This window comes from Chionomys nivalis, chromosome 6 (assembly GCF_950005125.1).
Source record: "Chionomys nivalis chromosome 6, mChiNiv1.1, whole genome shotgun sequence".
NCBI lineage: Eukaryota > Metazoa > Chordata > Mammalia > Rodentia > Cricetidae > Chionomys > Chionomys nivalis.
Window position 1 is genome coordinate 99246269 of NC_080091.1, and position 19180 is coordinate 99265448.

Consider the following 19180-nt stretch of genomic DNA (forward strand, 5'->3'; position numbering starts at 1 on the left):
ATTTCAAATTTCCTTATTTATGGCTTCCTCGTTCTATAAAATTATATAACTTCATGAAATCGTTTCCATGTTAGAATATGGAATTTGGGGTAACTTAAATCTGTGTCTCTGGACCAAGGTCACTCAAAATGGCTCCAGCATAAACTCTTGTTCTTTTTAAGAAGACAATTCTGGTTTTTGTGTCAACATTGGGCAGTGTTATCCCAACTTCAACAGCAGCCCTTCTACTTGCTTGCATGTACGTGTGTGCCTCGTGCGTGTGCCTAGTGCCTTCAGAGACCCCTGGAGTTGGAGTTGCAGTTGGTTGCAAGCCACCATGTGGGTGCTGAGAACTGAACCCAGATCCTCTGAGAGCCACCAGTGCTCTTAACTACTGAATCAACTCTCCAGCTCCTTAGCAGCAGACTTTCTTTCTTCTGTTTTTTTTTTTTTTAAATAAAAGATTTATTTTGCCAGATACAGTGGAGCATGTCTTTAATGCCCTCCGGAGGCAGAAGCTGGTGGAACCCTGTGAGTCCAGGGCCATCCTGGCCTACAGGAATATGTAGAGAGAACCTGTCTTAAAAGCAAATAGGTTTATTTTATCTGTATGAGTGCTGGCTCACACTATATGTCTGTGCCTGCTGCCTGAGGAGGTCAGAAGACACTGGTTGTCCTGCAACTGGAGTTAGGGATGTTTGTGAGCTGCCATGTACGTGCTGGGAATAGAACCAGGGACCTCTGCAAGAACAACAAATGCCCCAAGCCATCTCTCCAGCCCCCTCAGCAGCATTCTGCACCAGACACCTCTCTCACTAATGAGGTGACAGCAGACCAAGTCCTGCTGAGCTGAACTTTTAGGGTTCACTCAGCCACGGAGGGGCTAAGTTATCGTCTCCTTGGAAAATGAGATTTCAGAGTTGTTAGAAGAGATCATTTAAAAGTAGCAACATGGAGACTGGAGAGATGGCTCCGTGGTTAAGAAAACTTGCTGCTCTTACAAAAGACTGGGTTTCATTTCCCAGTACTCCACAGCAGCTCATGACCTTCTATAACTCCAGTTTCAGGGAGATCTTCTGGCATCTATGGCCACCAGGCACACACATGCCCAGACATACATGCAGACAAAACAGTCATACACGTAAGATTGAATTAAATTTTTAAAAACTATCAATTTACTCACCAGTAAAGAATAAAAATCCTATTTATAGCTTTTGTGATGTTTGTGCTTTTAATCTCTTTTTAAAATGCTTATTTTTGTGATTTTGTGTCTGACTTAGGGTTTTATAGATGTGATGAGATACCATGGCAACTCCTTTTTTTTTTTTTTGGAGGGGGGTGTGAAACGGTGTGTGTGTGTGTGTGTGTGTGTGTGTGTGTGTTTCTCTCTATCCCTGGCTGTTCTGGAACTCACTCTGTAGACCTGGCTGACCTTGAACTCAGAGATTCTCCATGGCAACTCTTACAAAAGAAAACATTTAATCGGGGGTGGCTTACAGTTCAGAGGTTTAGTCCATTATCGTCATGATGGAAAGCAAGGCAGCACACAGGCAGACATGGTGCTGGAGAGGTAGCTAAGAGTTCTACATTTGGGTCTGCAGGCAGCAGGAAGAACAAGTGAGTCACTGGGCCTCTCTTGAGTTTCTGAAACCTCAAAGCCCACCCCCAGTGACACACTCCCTCCAACACAGTCATACCTACTCCAACAGGGCCACACCTCTAAATAGTGCCACTCCCAAGTCTAATTCTGAGTAAATATTGCAGGAAGTGTTGCTTGTTTATCCGGCCGCCCAAAACCAAAATAACCACACAGAAATTGTATTAATTAAATCACTGCTTGGCCCATTAGCTCTAACTTCTTAGTGGCTAACTCTTACATCTTAATTTAACCCATTTCTATTAATCTGTGTATCTCCACAAGGTTTTGGCCTACCAGCAAAGTTCCAACACGTCTATCTCAGGCTGAGAATCCATGGCGTCTCCCTGACTCTGCTTCCTTCCTCCCAGCACGCCATTTAGTTTTCCTTACCTACCTAAGTTCTGCCCTATCAACGGGCCAAAGCAGTTTTTTATTCATTAACCAATACAAGCAACACATAAACAGAAGGACTTCCCACACCAAGAAAATATATACCAAATTTTGTAATAATAATTTTTTTCATGGAGGAGCATTCACTTTAGGCTGCTCGAGTGGATGAGTTCTGTGGTACTGGCCATCTTTTTTGTGGGAACTGTCATTTAACAGTACTCGGTCACTGAATGGCTGGTGCTCCCACCTGTCTGTGTGTGGTTAGCCACATTCTCCTACAAACAGGAGCATGAAGTGACCTGCAGGATGAGCCATGGGTCCTCAGGAGAAAAGGAAGTGTGATCACTCAGACATGGATGGAGCCAGAAACATCATGAGCCACCCATACTGGCGACAGTGAAGGGCTTCTTGCCCTCAAGACTATGAAGGACTGCCCTGCTATAAGGGAGGTGTGGCCTGAAGGACTACGTCCACAGATCCTGAATCTGCAAATTCCCTAAATGTGTTTGTGTTATCCAAATCAATATTACTGTGCTTTTATGTCATTGGGGACATACCAGTCTGAGCTCCTGACATGCAGATTCCTACTCCCTGTTCGTCTGCATCACCACACTTTCCTGCTTCTGTTAGTCACAGAAGTGGTCTTAGTGCAGAGCTGAGTGCGGACTCCTGTTCCCTAGGTTGTGGTATTCTTACAGAGAAAGATATTTTAGAGAAGCTTCTTTCAAGTGATAGCACTTCCAGTCCACAGAAGAAAGTCATGAATCGTTATATATATTTTACTTATTAAACAAGGTATCTGTAAGCAGAGCCACGTAGGATAAAAGGTCGTGTGTCAATCAAGTGCCCCAGCTAGCAGAACCTTTCTATCCCCTGAGGGTAGCGATACAGCATTCCTTTCAGGCTCTGCAGTGAACCATCCAGAGACTATTTAGGACCAGAACTAATGCAGATAACAAGCACCTGAGTTCCTGAGATCCCTGCCAGTGAGAACAAAAGGCCCAGCAGAAGACAGTAAGATGTGTGAAGGCTTCATAGCATAGCCAGAAATGGCAAGCAAATAAGATGGGTAAAGGTCCTCTGACATCAGAGATACCCCTGCAATATGACCAGAGACCAACGAATACAAATTTGAGGGTCCACAGTCAGCAGAGTTTGCAGCCTAGAGAGTCTTCCACACAACTGGTAGAACCAGTTTAGTATTTTTATCTTTTGAGACAGCGTCTCATTGTGTACCTCCCTCCAAGTCTTTAGACCAGGCTGACCTTGAACTCACAGAGATCCCCTCCCACCTCCCCTTCTCCCGCCTCTGCCTCTGTGATTAAAGGCATGTGCCACAATGCCTGGCAGTTTAGTATTGTGGGGGCCAGCCACAATAAGTCTAAGTCTGGGCAGGTCACCCAAAGGAAGTTCTTTACTTCCAACCATTATCACCTGGGACTCTGGCCATCGATAAATTTAAATAAGAGGCCTGAGTCTCAGTAGTTTACCCTGAAGCAATACCTGGTAGCAGTAAAGAAACACAAGCTGAGATAACCTGACGCCCACCCAAGGACAGACCATTCTAAAGCCTAATGTCCCAATGCTGTAGCGCCTGCCAGACTATAGAATCACCTGCCAGACAACACCCCTAGACAAATGTCAGCCAATCAGGAGTCCTGAACCTCAGAGAGCCCTCACCCCCCACCTCTACTACTATAAAAACCCAATTCTAATTGAGCTTGGGGCTCTCTGGTTTTTCTGATACGTTGGACTTGTGGAGAGACTGAGTTTGCAAACTTGATTAAAATAAAGGCTCTTTGCTTTTACAAATGGGGCTCGGTCTCCTCTGTTTGGGCATAACAAGTATTGTTTTTTAACGTGACTGAAATATGCCCTGCTACCTCTTGTGTAACTCCAGCCATATGAGTATCTGGGCATGGGCCATGCAGGTACAAGAATGGAATGTTCAAGAAATGTTATTCATAAAAGTAAAAATCTGAGCAGGGTGGTGGTGGCACATGCTTTTAATCCTAGCACTCAGAAGGCAGAGGCGTGGGAATCTCTGAGTTTAAGGTCAGCCTGGTCTACTGAGTGAGTTCCAGAACAGCCAGAGCTATATAGAGAAATCCTGTCTCAAAAAAAAAAAAAAGTAAAAATCTGATTATGAACCTGAGCTACCAGCACTTATTGCACAATTCAATTTGCACTAGTATAAAAAAAAAAGATTCATGGAACTCACCAGCAAAACAACGAGAGGACCGTCAACACCAGGCTGGCCTCAAACTGACAGATATCCACCTGCCTCTGCCTCCAAGTTCTGGGGTTAAAGGCCTGCGCCACCACCACTCGTCAGCACTAGTAGTACACTGCCTGTATACTTTTCCTGAACTCTCCTTACCTGGTCCTAGCTTCTCCATTGGCCAGGGACTGCTCCTGGCATGTGAATCATCTGTGGTCTGTCTGCCCCAGACACAGCTTCAGGAAAACACGCTGCATCCCCAGTATCCTGGGCCTGCCCAGAGTGGGGAGTGAGTCCTGAAGCAATGGAGGATCAAGGCTCTCTTTCACAGGGGTCTTCCCTCGGCCTTTTGGCCATTCTTGGATTATATTTTTCTCTTGGGCAAGCAAAGCTCTTCAAGCCAGGCTTCCTTGTTTTGATCTCAAGAATTTCTGGCTTATCTTCAGGCTTTTCTTCCGCAGGGGCTCTATCCAGGCGTTGTTAACCTGTGCTGATAGTATCAGTTTCCTTCCCTAACCCCTAATGCACTGATCCTGCAGGTCCCCACTATGGTCACTGGGAACCGGGATGGAGGCCAGGAGTTCCTTGGACAATTAATGCCAGTAGGGTCTCCCCAACTCCAAACCAGGACAGGCCTACAGAAGCAAGACCCTTGAGGACCGTTGACGATGGGGGCAGAGCGATTGCAGGTCTAAACTCACAGGCATTATGTAGACAGCACAAAACTGTGGTTACTGTGGATGCCCTTCCCTTGCACGCAGGTCCTCAAAGACCTGGGAACTCATTGCCATGGGATAAGGGAACTTGTGGAAGCCCCACTGAAGTTTCCAGATAGCTATGAATGTTCCCATAGATTCTCTCCTGCTTGTACAAGCAAAGGCCTTATATCCAGTGTCCTGAGACCCTGTGTGGGATATCTGGCCCATTCCTTGTTTTGCTCAACTGGCGCTGGAGGACGTATCGAATCCTTGTGGGCCACCTCGTCCCTCCTCCTAGTGCAAAGGTCCCGCCTTCAGCAGGGTGGCACCGCCCCTCTGGAGGCCCTGGCCAGTCTCTCCATTCGGGCCCCTCCCACGCGAGCCTGCGCGTTAGGTAGCGCAGTCGGAAGCTGGGAGCGGGCACAGCCAAGGGCCCTCTATACCGCCGACCTGGCTTTAGCGCGCAGCTGGAGCTGGGGTGGTCGGGTTGCGGATGGAGGCGGCAGCCGAGCCTGGGGCCCGGACTTGGCCGGGCAGCGGTTCCCCACGTCTCGGCAGCCCTGTACTGGGCATCTCAGGCCGCGCACGCCCGGGGTCAGGACCAGAGCGGACCGGCAGAGCTATTGGCCCTGCAGCGCCCGGCCACAGCTTCCGCAAGGTGACACTCACCAAGCCCACCTTTTGCCATCTCTGCTCGGACTTCATCTGGGGGCTAGCCGGCTTCCTGTGCGATGGTGAGAGTCCACTCTGCGTGCTGAGGCCGCTCCCAGCCTCCTCCCGGAGACACTGCCCTAACCTTTGAGCCCTGTCCCTCTTGGCAGTGACCTTAGAGACAGTCTCTTGTTTGAATAGGACGTCCCTTTGGAGGTGATGCCTGCTTTTAGGGGTAGGAAGGAGGGGTGTCCGGGGTCTGAGCCCTCTTGGTCTGGGATCTCAGGATTTCCTAGTGGAAGGTGGAGACAGAGTCGCCATAGTGCAATGCTGTGGCTGGAATCCAACGTGGCTTCAAGAGGCAAGGTGTGTGTTGAGTCAGTTGCTGGGCCGAAGGCAGGACTGAGACCTTAAGCAATGGGGGTCCCTCTGGTGTTCCGTGTCTGGCTTTCTAAGCAACTGGTACACTAGGAGTGGACAAGCAGGGCTGGCCTGAACCATAGGCCTGGTCATTTTTGTCCCAAGTGCAGGCTGATGCACAGAGGGACTAAGTGCTGCTTTGCTCCGGCTCAACTGCTTGGAGAGCCAGGCCCAGACTTTTTTTTTTTTTTTTTTTACAGATGTGGCATGTCCAAACACAGTTCCCACCCAGCTGCCAAGCCGGCTGGGCAGGGCAGAGGATGGCACCTCTGTAATTCTGTGGCTGGCCCTCTTCGTGTTCTTCCTCCTGTGAGGAGGCAGGCCCTGAGACCCTCAGCCCAAGACTGAGAGGGGCATCTGAGCCTTTGAAAGAGTGTCCTGACCAGGGACTGAAGGTGGAACCAGTTAAGGAGCATCTGCCTTGCTCAGGGAGATCACTGAGGCCATAGCTCCTCTCACAGGAGTGTCTTCTGCTAGTGGGGATGTCTGGTTGTCATGGCATCTCAGGGCTACCAGTGATATAGGAGTTGTCACCTGTTTTTTTCTGTCAGATCAGACATATTATACTGCCCTACTTTGCCCGTTTGTAACATAAGAGTCCCTCTAAGATGAAGGCTGTGATTTGTACACTGACTTAGCTGCAGGTTTGAAGCTATCCTCTAGGAACTACAAGGGTAGCAAAGGCAGGTTTCAGGTAGAAGGGTTGTTCCCTGACTCACCTTATGGCTGAAGGCCACAGAAAGCAAAGCTTCCAGTATAAGTCTAACGTGGTTAGTGGAAGTAGACCTGCAGGTCAGTGGCTAGACCTAGGGTCTCTAGAACGCACAGGTAATGAGAGTAGGACTTGAAGTCTAAGGGTGGACTCCAGGTACCCCTGATAGACATGACCCCTGACTAGATCTATGGAGTCAGGAAACCCAAGCAAAATCCCGGGGTATAATGGCCCTAGAGTTTGGTCCTCAGGCAAGGGTGCAGAGCCCCTTCTAGGCAGCGTTGTGGGGAAATGGGCTGGGGCTCCAGTAGATGTCCTCACAGCGGTGTGGGCAGAGCCCTTCCACCTGCTTGCAGGAGCATGTAAGGTGTTCTGCAAACACCTACAAAGAAGGCAACTGGCAAGACCTTCCAAGAGTAAATGGAGTGCCTGGGAAAGACTCCTGCTGGGTCACTGCTTTCTCATCTGCTCTTCTCACAAGCCCTAATCTCCTTCCGGTGTTTGTCCCCTCCTAGGAGGGAAGTATCTGGGGTCTCAGCAGAAGGGAAGCATAGGCTGGGGACCTCTGGATAGGTAATGGCTCCTTAGGCTGTCTTAGTGGTCATGCCCTTTTGTTCCTACAACCCCTTCCTTAGTATCCCATCTGCGGAGACCAGGCCAGACCCTCACTCTCTTGTCCTGCCCTGGCTTTGATAATGTTAAACAGGCTTATATCCGCTCTTGTATATCTCCACATTTGTTTCACCGCTGAAGCTCTATCTGTGCCGAGGCCTGGAAACAAGCCCCCCACCCCACCCCCGTGTGTTTTGTAAGCCCTGTGCCCCTCCCACAGCTCTTCATGTGCACTCTTCCTTTGGAAACTCATCTCTCTGCTCTTCTATTGGCCTCAGAGACATGGGAGTTCTGAGTTAGTGTGAGGGGCATGGGCCATTCCCAAGACAGCAGGCACACTCATCACCCACCGTGGTCCCACAGTAGCATCTGGCCCTTGTGCTCTTGAGGATGGTATTACTGCCTGTTCCATAATGACAGAGGTCACAGGAATAACGTCCCTGACACTAAGTGGCACAGGGCTAAGGTACCACGCTGACTGGTATGCTGACAAAGGCTGCGTCTTGGGACCTCTCATTTCCTGAGTACACGTGGGGCTGCGTAGCAAGGTGGCCTGACTCACACAGCTCTCCTCCCTGCAGTATGCAACTTCATGTCCCACGAGAAGTGCCTGAAGCAGGTGAAGACCCCGTGCACAAGCATTGCTCCAAGTCTAGTCCGGGTGAGTGTGGGGGCAGCGCACATGGCTTTCGTGGGGTTAAGTGCTGACCTGTAGCTGCCCTTTGATTGTAAGTTTAGCCACATCATAGTTAGGAAGCAAAGGGCAGAGTCCTGCTCACAGTCAGAAGGAAGGAGCCACTGATGAGCTGAGCACCCTGAGTGGATCTCTAGGGAACTGAGAAAAGTCAGTGTCAAAGGGCACATACTCGTCTATGGAACACTCCGAATGAAGAAGCCAGAGGAACACAGATCAGAGGTTCAAGGTGAGGAAGTGGATGTGGCTGCAAAAGGACCAAATGAAGGGTCCAGGAGGCTGGGTACTTTGCTTAGGCTGCATGCACTCTTGGTGCTCTGGCTGTGACAATGACCAGTTTTGCAAGATGTTAACATTGGAAAATGGGCAAAGACAACAGGGGATCTCTGGATATTTTTTCACAAATGCACATAAACCCTTAGAGGGTGTAACAATTTTATGTAAAAAGCCTCAGAGCCTTGGAGTTTGTTCTGGCTGTTGACCTTCCTCTGCAGAGCCCCGGAGAGGGCAGTAAGACTCCCAACAGGGCACAGAGACTCTTTTCTGTGAGTAATGGTAGTAGTGACAGCAGCATAGCTAGACATCGTTCAAGCAGGCGAGCATGACGGCCTCACTTCCCATCAGCTGCTTGCACAAGGCCACTTCACTGGCACCTCTGCTGCCCCGAGCTTGCCCTTGTCTACACTAGCAGGTGGGTCCTGCCTCCCAGCCGTGGGAGAGAGGACACAAGTAAATAAGGGGTGCGGTGAGGCACCACAGTAAGCAGAAGTTGAAGCTGACAGTGTCCGTAACAACACTGCTACTTGGTGGATACTTAATTACTAGGTGTGAGCACAAAAATCCAGAGATGCTGGCTGCTGTGTCTCAGGGTGCTATGCTTTCCAGAGTGGTGCCCTCGTGAACATGTTGAGGCCATAGCTACTTAAATGATCTCAATTTTTCTTATTTTTACTTGAGAATTAAAATAAAAACTAGTGTGATTGTAAATATTTTCAGAGGATGTAGCTATTTAAAAAGAAAATAAAAATCATCTTCTGTTCCTGACACACATGCTATCCTTCTACTGTGTAGTTTTTCTGTTCTGCTAAGTCTTTAAGTCTTGGGCTAAGGGCCAGTCAAGTTAAGACCAGACCCTTCCAATGTGTGTTCATGGGAAAGCGATTTACTATCACGTGTTTACAGTCACTGTAACTGCCTCCAAAAGGTCAGATCTGGGGTTTGTTGGAAGCTCCTGAACCTACCAAGACAGGTGTCTGGGAGTTGACAGTCTTGCTGGCCTGTGGAGTGAGGAATGGATGTCAGGTGGACTTCCATTACATGTGCTTACAGTACTACAGATACCAAGTTACTGAGTCCTTTCTCTGTTCACCTGTCCAACAGTCAGCCAGGCTAGTCCCAGTCCAGATCTCACGGTAGTACAGCTGAGTGAGGTAGGTACTCCTAAGCAGGACCTGAGCTATAGATCTGTGAAGGTGAAGAAGGAAGAGAGATGATCCCCTCTGTTCAAGCAGTTACCAGCAGGCGATGCTGGGCCAGTTCACAGGGCTACCAGGGATAAGGCAGCAGGACCAGGCAGGCCCAAATCTGAGGATTGCTCTGCCCCTATAGGTCCCTGTAGCCCACTGCTTTGGCTCCCTTGGGCTCTACAAGCGCAAGTTCTGTGTGGTCTGCCGCAAGAGCCTGGAGGTTCCTGCGCTCCGCTGTGAAGGTACCATTGGGCCTGTGGTCCCCTTGGAACTGAGCTCACTGCTCAAGGGGCTTGGTCTCTGCTGCCCTGGGTAGCTCAGCCCTCCTCTATACATGGTTTGTTAAGGGCATGGGTAGTAGGATCAGGCTAATTTGGGGGGCTCCAACAGTAGGAGCCTACCAGACAAGAAGCAATCAGTCTACAAGAAGCTGATTCAGGATGGCAAGGGTTGGGGTTGGAGCCGGCCCAAGCCATGAAGTCAGTGAGGATGGCAAGGGTATGGCAAGAGGCCCCTAACCTTGCCCGCCCCCCAGTGTGTGAGCTGCACGTTCACCCCGACTGTGTGCCCTTCGCCTGCAGCGACTGTCGTCAGTGCCACCAGGATGGACAGCAGGGTTATGTGAGTGTACAAGTACTGGGTAGGTTTGGTGGGGGTTCGGCTGGCTGAGCTTCTGACTGCCTCCCCGTCCCCAGGACACATATCACCACCACTGGCGGGAGGGGAACCTGCCTTCTGGAGCACGGTGTGAGGTCTGTAGGAAGACGTGTGGTTCCTCAGATGTGCTGGCTGGTGTACGCTGCGAGTGGTGTGGTGTGCAGGTGGGCATGGGAATGGGATGGATGGGGCCCTGGTAGGGGTGGGCTCCGTGACAGGGTGTATGAGGAGGGAGGGGGAAAGCTCCTTTCTTTAAGTTGTCTACATCCTACTGATCTCTGGGTTATGGAGTAGCCCCTCTGGTTTTGTGCACTGTCTAGATGGGTGTGTAGCCGGGTGGATGTGGAATTGGCCCGCTTTCTGCCCAGGATGCCAGACTTACACCCTTGTCCTGCCAGGCCCACTCAGTGTGCTCCGCAGTACTCACTCCCGAGTGTACGTTTGGGCGTCTACGCTCCATGGTACTCCCTCCCTCGTGTGTGCGCCTGTTGTCCCGAAACTTCAGCAAGATGCACTGCTTCCGTATCCCCGAGCCCATGACCCTGGAGCTTGGTGAGACAAAGAAGTGGGACCGGGATGTCCCCTGTCTGGGCCAGGTACTGAGTACATGGTTTTGTCCGTCCTGCAGGTGATGGGGATGATGGCCTGGATGGAAGTGCTGCCACGGGTGTGGGCAGAGAGATGCCGACAGCTACAGAATCCAGTAAGTATCCCACTCAGCTGTCACTCTGTCCTGCCTAGTTCCGGCCCCCAAGATTCTCAGCTGCTCCCCTCTGGCCTAGCCAAACAGACCCTCAAGATCTTTGATGGCAACGACTCCGTGAGGAGAAATCAGTTTCGCCTGGTTACAGTTTCCCGCCTGGCTCAGAATGAGGAGGTGATGGTAAGAGTGGGCCTTCGTACAGAAGTATGGTACACACTGCCATGCCTGGAGCCCCCTGCTTACCTGGCCCCCTTCTCAGTTGGCTTCTCCATACCTGTCTCCTTCACCTAGTCCCTTAACCTGGTCCACTGTTCACCTGGCCCCACATACTTGGCTCTGCCCTCTACAGGAGGCAGCACTTCGGGCTTTCTATATCAACGAGGACCCTAGGGACTTCCAGCTGCAGGCACTGCCCCTAACCACACTCTCCAGCAATGCCCAGGCCCTGGGGAAGGCTGGGACCACTGAGGAAGAGGCTAGCAAAGGCCCTGGGCCCCGAGATTCCATGCCTGAGGCCTGGGTCATCAGGTCTCTGCCTCGTGCCCAGGAGATCCTGAAGATCTACCCTGCCTGGCTCAAGTAAGACTCAAAGCACAGGATCTGATGAGGGAGGGTTAGGTTGAGGATCCAAAGCCCAAACTTTGAGCCTGTCCCCCACAGGGTGGGTGTGGCCTACGTGTCGATCCGTGTGAACTCACAGAGTACAGCACGGTCCGTGGTTCAGGAGGTCCTCCCACTGCTTGGACGGCAGGTATGAACACTGACCATTCCCACCCAACTTTGGGGTCACCTGCCCAGTGGGCCAGGCTACTATTCCTCTGCATGTCCTGTGGTTGTGGGAGCTGTTGGGACTAATTGAGTCCTGGCTTTCAGCTGCTCTTCCCTGCTAGAACCTTCTAATTGAAGTTACTAGAAGCTGTGCCTAGCTTAGAGGATCAGAGGATGGGATTTTCACCTGTTGGCCATTGACTGCAGTATATTTAAGCCTACGTGGTGCTAATAAAGAGGGGCTTTTGGTATCAGTGTTTGAAGGTCTGTGTTCTCAACCTCCAGTCCCTTGCCTGAAGCTCGTGAACTGGGGTCTAGCACATAGAGCGCAGACCAGGGCCGCGGTACGCGGCAGGAGCTCTGTTCTAGGCCTGATGTTTGGCCCATACTGTGTAGGTTGAGGATCAGGAGAAGTTCCAGCTGACTGAGGTGCTCATGAGCAGCAGACAAGGTAAGTGAGCTGCATTTTTCAGATCCTTTTATGTAACAGGCTTGGGCCACCTAGATTCGCTTGCATCCCCACCTGCCCGGAGACTGCGAAGGGCGAAAGCCAGTGCTAACACGCCATATCCCTCTATCCTACAGTCCAGAGGACAGTGCTGATGGATGAGGAACCTCTGCTAGACCGACTCTGGGACATCCGACAGGTCAGTGGGTATAGACAGTACTTCCAGGGGACTGCCAGCCCGTAGCCATGGCCTCCAGAAGAATGCCACTGAGGCTGTCCCCCACCTGCCGCTTGCAGAGGGGCATTTCTTCTCAGACACCATATCCTCCCCAGTCAGCTGATACCCCTGGCTTGCAGTACACTCTCTAACATGGCACCGATTTCGAGCTGAGAGGCCCTGAGTCTCAAGAATATCCAATTTAGTTCCCTCAAGAGCTGAGCGGGGATATGGAGAAGCGTTGTGTGCACTGCTGCCCAGCCTTCCCCATTCCTGTTCTTCCTACAGACATCTGTGCGCCAGGTGAGCCAGACGCGGTTCTACGTGGCCGAGAGCAGGGCCATGACCCCACATGTCTCCCTGTTCGTGGGTGGCCTGCCACCTGGCTTGTCCCCCCAGGATTACAGCAACCTGCTGCATGAGGCCATGGCCACCAAAGGTGTGACCTTGGGCTATTCAGGGCTCTGGCTGGGAGAGGGTCCTGACTGGGCAGTGGGGCTATGGTGCTAAACCCAAGTTCTTTTGCCTCATGCACCATCTGAAGCCCTTGCTCAGTTCCCACCCCAGGCCAGTCAATATGGTTCTTATGGAGAGGCTTCTGTTTCTTATTTAGTCTATGCTTCTTATTGTGGGGGGGGGGTCGTCCCTGTACATTCAGGAGTCAAGGACTTTGTTTGGGAATAGGGTATGGGTAATTCCCAGGGGGCTGACCCCAAAGGATGGGTCAAGGCTGCTTGGGTGGGCTGTGCTCTGTATATAGATGTCCTTAGAAGGGAGGCTGGCCCTAGATTGGGAGGTAAGGTCCAGGTCTCAATATGCCACTCTGACTGCAAACTGTCTATGCAGCTGCTGTGGTGTCTGTGAGTCACGTCTACTCCTTACAAGGTGAGCTGATGTCTGGTGGATGTTCTTGGAGTGGGGTAGAAGAGGCCGGCCTTTACTCCCTTCTCTAGATGCACATGTCTAAAATCATCCCTTGGGTTTTGTTTTGCTTTGTGTTTTCTGGTTTACATCTGTTGCTTTTGTTACAATGTGGCTGAGATTAGCTGTTTCCCCGAATCTGTCACCTTTATGGGCCGTCATATTTCACTGGGAAAGGAAGGTTTCAGATGCACTGCCATCCTTCTTGGTGGGTGACCCCAGGGCACTCAGAGACCATGCAGTGCTCATGGTACTAGATTTGGGTATGAGTATGGTTGGTCAGGGAGATGAACCACTTTACCCACTGCTGGATTCTAAATTCAGTCTGCCCTTTGTGGGAGTACTTTGCTGGAAGAGTGGCCCCTTGCTGTGGATGTGACCTATAGTCAGCTGACATGAGCCGGCTGTGGTCAGAGCTTAGGCTAAGACTGGTAGCTGAGGCTCTGCCTACGTGCCTGGTTGGCATGGTACACAGGAGAGATTTTGTGGGTGTGACATCTCAGGGGTGGATTTCATAAGACAGACCCTGCCCTGAGTACCATTTGGGTAGGATGCACAATACACCCTTCCCTGGGCACCTGGGGGCAGGATACACAGGACTCCTCACTGAGTGCCTTGTGGATGGGATGCATGGGACACCCACCCTGAGCATTGGCCCACCTGTGGCAGGTGCAGTAATTCTGGATGTCACCTGCTTCGCGGAGGCTGAGCGGCTATACATGCTGGCCAGGGACACAGCAGTGCATGGCCGGCCGCTGACTGCACTACTGCTTCCAGATGTGCTGGTAAGTGCTTAGGACTCTGACACCCAAGACCATGTCCTCATTGCCAGGTGGCTGCTATGTGCCACTTTGGCTTACCTTATAACAGCCAAAAAGGGGCAAGGTTGGCCAATTTACATTGGAGGGTCAGAGGTCAGAGAGTCAGTGCTCGTCCATGGTTTCTGAACATGTGAGATAATGCTTGGGACCAAAGCTGGTAGACTGGAGAAATGGCTCAGAGGTTAAGAGCACTGGCTGCTCTTCCAGAGGTCCTGAGTTCAATTCCCAGCAACCACATGAGATCTGGTGCTCTCTTCTGGTGTGCAAGCATACATGCAGGCAGGCAGAACACTATACACATAATCAGGACACACAGCTCCACCCCCACTGAAGGCCAGGTTGTGTTGTGACCATGTGCCTACATCCTGCCAAGCCCCGTCCTTTAGAGTTTGATGCTGGCCCCAACCCAGGTGGCCCTGTGCCTAGGGTTTTTTTTCTGGCCAATAGGTGGAGCTTCCCGTCTTCAGATACCACTCTTATGACCTGTCAATGGCTGGGTAGAGATAAACTCAGAGGGCAACAGAGGGCAGAGGAATTGCATATGAGGAGTGCCAGAAGGATTTATGCCTGTGCCCCACAACGTACCTGCAGGTGTCCATGGCCTGCTTGTATCCTGAATTCTGATCCTTACTTCAGACTCAAGTTTAAGAGGAACAGAATTCAAGTGGTATGAGCTCAGGCAGTGCCTACCAGTCCCTCCTGCCCCTGCCTACTAGTTCTGCCCTGGAAGTAGCTGTTATCAATGCCCGAGGATATAGGGTCCCCTGTATGTTTACCCAGGCACTGTCCTAACTAGCTCTGTGGCAGTTAAGCACGAAGCCATACTCAGTTTGTTTCCTGTCAGCTGCCTGCCCTGCAGCAAGTAAGAGTCGAGTGCAGGCACCCATCTCAGTGTGTCCTTGTCCATCCTGTGTCTGTACCTGTCTTGTATGTCTCCTGTTATCCAACGCCAGCCTACTGTGTCTAGGGACTATCTCTTGGTATTATGTATGGGGAAAATAATTCTGTCCCCATGACCAGCAAGAGATGCGTGGTCCCCTGTAAATTGAGTCCTTTGGCTGCCATGTGACAAATGGAATCTGGAAGCTGTTGACTTCCAAAGGTTATGTTGGTAGCTTTGCAAGAGCCAGGCCTCACTCCAGGATCTATGGATTTCCAACACAGGCCTGTGGCTTCATGGCTAGCAGGGAAGGAATGGTCCCTTGACATATGTCATAGTATGTCCCTGGCATTTATGCTTAGAGCTCCAAGCAGCCATGGTAGTGCTCTCAAGGGAAAAGATTCTGAGCTGGAGATAAGTATGTGGTCTGCTTAGCCTCAGGAAGGTCTGGCTATGGCTTAGTACGCTTGGAATCTGAGGCTGGACATTGTTTAAGCAATTCCTATGTGGGACCTTGACCGCAACATAATTCAGTCCCCCACTTCTCAGCACACGAAGCTGCCTCCTGACTGCTGCCCCCTCCTCGTGTTTGTGAACCCAAAGAGCGGGGGCCTCAAAGGCCGAGAGCTGCTCTACAGTTTCCGGAAGCTACTGAATCCACACCAGGTCTTTGAGCTGACCAACGGGGGCCCTCTTCCTGGGTGAGTCTGGAGTTTTCTGGCTTGTGGAAAGAGCAACCCCTACCTGTCTCTAGCTAGTAGGAACTCCAAATGGCACTGCTGGACTCATTAAATCCTCTGTGTGGCCAGAAATGGACATCTGAAAAGGAAAGGGCTGCCCAGGACAAGAATGAGTGGCCAGGTCCTGGCCTGGGCAGCCAGGAGGTAGTGGCAGAACACTGTCTCCCACACAGGTTCCACCTTTTCTCTCAGGTGCCCTGTTTTCGGGTACTGGTGTGTGGTGGAGATGGCACCGTGGGCTGGGTGCTCGCTGCCCTGGAAGAGACAAGGCGCCATCTGGCCTGCCCAGAGCCATCTGTGGCCATCCTGCCCCTGGGTACAGGTGGGCTTAGCCATCAACTTGAAAGATGGGATTTCAGGGCTGCCCCTACTATGGGTTTTGCTAGAGATTTATGGTGGTATGTGGATTATGCTGCCTTTCCTGTTTCCTAGGGAATGACCTTGGCCGGGTCCTCCGTTGGGGGGCAGGCTATAGTGGTGAGGACCCATTCTCTGTGCTGGTGTCTGTGGATGAGGCTGATGCTGTGCTCATGGATCGCTGGACAATCCTGCTGGATGCTCATGAGACTGATAGTACAGAGAACAGTGTGGTGGACACGGAGCCACCCAAGGTACCAGTGTCGCACCTGCTAGGATCTTACATTTGACTCCCCCTTTGCTGATGCTCATCTTTCCTCCTGAGGCAGAGCAGGAGCTTGCTGACTCAAGCCTGTGGGGTTGTGGGGTTTTGCCTTCTCTGGGGATGTTGTGGCATTTAAGCAGAGGTTATTAGGAAAAGGCATTGGTGACAACAGTTAGGGATGGCTGTCACAATTTGGGACACTTGGGAGTGGCTGGCCAGCATCCTGGTTATTATGCCCTGTCTCCAGATTGTTCAGATGAGTAACTACTGTGGCATTGGTATCGATGCGGAGCTCAGCCTAGATTTCCACCAGGCACGTGAGGAGGAGCCTGGCAAATTCACAAGCAGGTACTAGTAGGGCAGGACTGGGGGACCAGATCACTCACAGCAGCCAGCAGCTTTTACCCGGTAATGCAGGATGTTTGCCTCCCATGGCAGGTTCCACAACAAGGGTGTATATGTGCGGGTCGGGCTGCAGAAGATCAGCCACTCTCGAAGTCTACACAAGGAGATCCGGCTGCAGGTGGAACAGCAGGAGGTGGAGCTACCCAGCATTGAGGGTCTCATCTTTATCAACATCCCCAGGTGCTGGGGCTGGGCTCTCAGAGACTGCAGTTTGGGCCAGGCGCTAGGTCTGTGTCTGGTCCATGCTTAACTTTGTATTTTCATCTTTTGGGGGCAGCTGGGGCTCAGGGGCTGACCTCTGGGGCTCTGACAACGACTCAAGGTTTGAGAAGCCACGCATAGACGACGGGCTGTTGGAGGTGGTGGGTGTAACAGGTGTCGTGCACATGGTGAGCACTCACTGGCAGGCTGGTGGGCAGACCCTGTGGTACCCCATGGGCCCCACTAGCTAGCTCAGCTTTTGTCTTGCCCAGGGCCAAGTCCAGGGAGGGCTGCGCTCTGGAATCCGCATCGCCCAGGGCTCCTACTTCCGTGTTACACTCCTAAAGGCTACTCCAGTACAAGTGGATGGTGAGCCCTGGGTTCAGGCCCCAGGGCACATGATCATCTCCGCTACTGCCCCTAAGGTATGTTGGCAAGGCTGAGAGCAGAGGTAAGATGGGTCAGGGTTAGGGCCACTGTAGGCTGATGCGGTACAGTAGCTAAGGCCAGGTGGGTCTAAGCTTTGGCCTTCCCAGACTCCAGGTGTCATGAGACCCTGGAGAAAGCAGCCAGCTCTTTGAAGTCATTGCCCTTCTTTTGTGGAATAGAGCCAAGCAGTATTCACTGGCCCAGAGGTCCCAGAGCTATCACTTGTAATGTTACTCTGGCCCTCTGACCCTCCATCCCTGCCTTGGAACAGGTCCACATGCTGAGGAAGGCCAAGCAGAAGCCCAGGAAGGCTGGCAACATCAGGGAAACCCGAGTGGACACCTTGCCTGCTCCTGAGAGCAATCCTTAATAGAGGAGCCAAGATGAAGAGTCTCAACTACCCAGCCTTTCTCGTCTTTGGTTCTGTTCCAAGTCACACATTGGCTGGCCAACAGATGGACTTAGCTATACCACTGACCATAACATCTTCATGGGTCTTGGGATGTTACCATACCTCATCCTTATCCAATGTCATGTGCAAACCTAGGAGTGGGTAGGCATTGGCCACTGCCACAGTACTGGTCTATATGACATGGGCATGAGGCTCTGTCACACTTCTTCCTTTAAAACCTCTCTTAGAGCCTGTTGAGCCCAACACTTCTGGATGCAGGCCATCCAGGTGGGCCCTCTGATTTTATTTTGTGTTCTTTCAAAGCAGCTAGTAGCCCTGTTAGGCCCTGGCCTAGTAGATACAGAATGCTGCTTGTTCCTCCTGCACCCACTGGGTGGGTGTGGTATCCTCAAGTCCTCTTGGCTCATCCAGCTGGTGGCCCTGAGCTGAAAAGCTGTACCTAGGAAGGGGAGGCTAGTCAAGTTCAGGTGTCACCCAGTCACAGCTGGAGTGTGTGCCAGGGCCTAAGTGTCCCTCCTTGGCCCTCAAGTGGGCACCTATGCCAAGAAGGAATCAGAACAGGGCCAGGTGGAACCTGGTTGAGGAATGTGCAAATAACATCTGTTGTTGTGCAGTGGCTAAAGCTCCCTTAGACTCAACTTATAGCACTTTATATACATGCTGTTTGCCAACCTGCAGCCCTTCCTTGTAGATGCAGAGCTGCTACTCTGGCTCCTACAAACCAAGGTAGCTCTGATGGCCAGACCTTGCTGGGGGCATCAGGCTCACAGAATGAGACAAAGCTGTCTCTTCCATGCACCCAAGAATTCAATTGTCACACCTCAGACCCCAGAGGAGTGTACCCCAGAATAAGCTGTCTAGCTAAGCCTGGTGGTATATGTCTGTAGTTCCTTTCTTGGGGACTAAAGCAAGAGAATAGCACGCTCAAGAACTGACTGGGCTGTAGAATTAAAACCCCTCCCAAAAAGTAAAAAGATGGGGGAAACGGGCCAAAGATATCAGTGGGCCAGCCCCAGCCCTAGATGGGGAAGGACCTATATGGGAAGTAGCCTGTGATGCTTACCCCCATAGACAAGTACATAGGTCTAGATCCTGGGCTTGTGCCACTCTCAGAAGTGGCTATGGTATGGACCAGGGGATATTCCTGGCTGGCAGCTTCATAGGCCCACTGTGCCATACCCTCACCTGCTTTTGCCAAAAGTGCATACAAGTGCATCAGATAGCCATTTGTGTTCTCAGTATAGATGTTCCTCATGTTTACATCATTTTCCACGTTCGAAAGAAATTGTGATGTAGTTTTTCACTTTTATTTCAATCTATAGGAATTGTTTGTAAATTAAGGTCAGTGTAGCATGTCCTCTGTATTAGGTGAAACTGTCACTTTGTGGAGTGTGTCCTATCTCTGTGTGTAATTTATCACTACCTGAATGTGATCTAACTTATATCTGGGCCAAATACATTGTGGGCTTTGCTG

General features: G+C 51.3%; 1 protein-coding gene across 3 annotated transcripts; it reads left to right on the forward strand.

The window, feature by feature from the left end:
- The first annotated feature begins 5324 nt into the window (after positions 1-5324).
- On the forward strand, positions 5325-19179 carry Dgkq (diacylglycerol kinase theta). 3 transcript variants are annotated; one of them, XM_057771186.1, is made up of 24 exons: positions 5527-5661; positions 6199-6402; positions 7904-7983; positions 9625-9724; positions 10018-10103; positions 10178-10303; positions 10538-10691; positions 10768-10842; positions 10922-11022; positions 11192-11421; positions 11503-11593; positions 12007-12061; positions 12196-12257; positions 12564-12714; positions 13122-13160; positions 13866-13981; positions 15447-15598; positions 15811-15959; positions 16070-16248; positions 16507-16607; positions 16698-16844; positions 16942-17053; positions 17138-17290; positions 17566-19178. In XM_057771186.1, exons 3-24 carry the CDS (start codon positions 7915-7917, stop codon positions 17662-17664), a joined length of 2547 nt encoding a protein of 848 aa, XP_057627169.1. In that variant the 5' UTR covers positions 5527-5661; positions 6199-6402; positions 7904-7914; the 3' UTR covers positions 17665-19178. The 3 variants fall into 3 exon arrangements, 2 of the variants coding, with proteins under 2 accessions (XP_057627167.1, XP_057627169.1); XM_057771184.1 differs by lacking the exon at positions 6199-6402 and having other exon boundaries at positions 5325-5661; positions 17566-19179; XR_009057239.1 differs by lacking the exons at positions 6199-6402; positions 17566-19178 and having other exon boundaries at positions 5325-5661; positions 16698-16797; positions 17138-17276.
- The last annotated feature ends 1 nt before the right edge of the window (position 19180 follows it).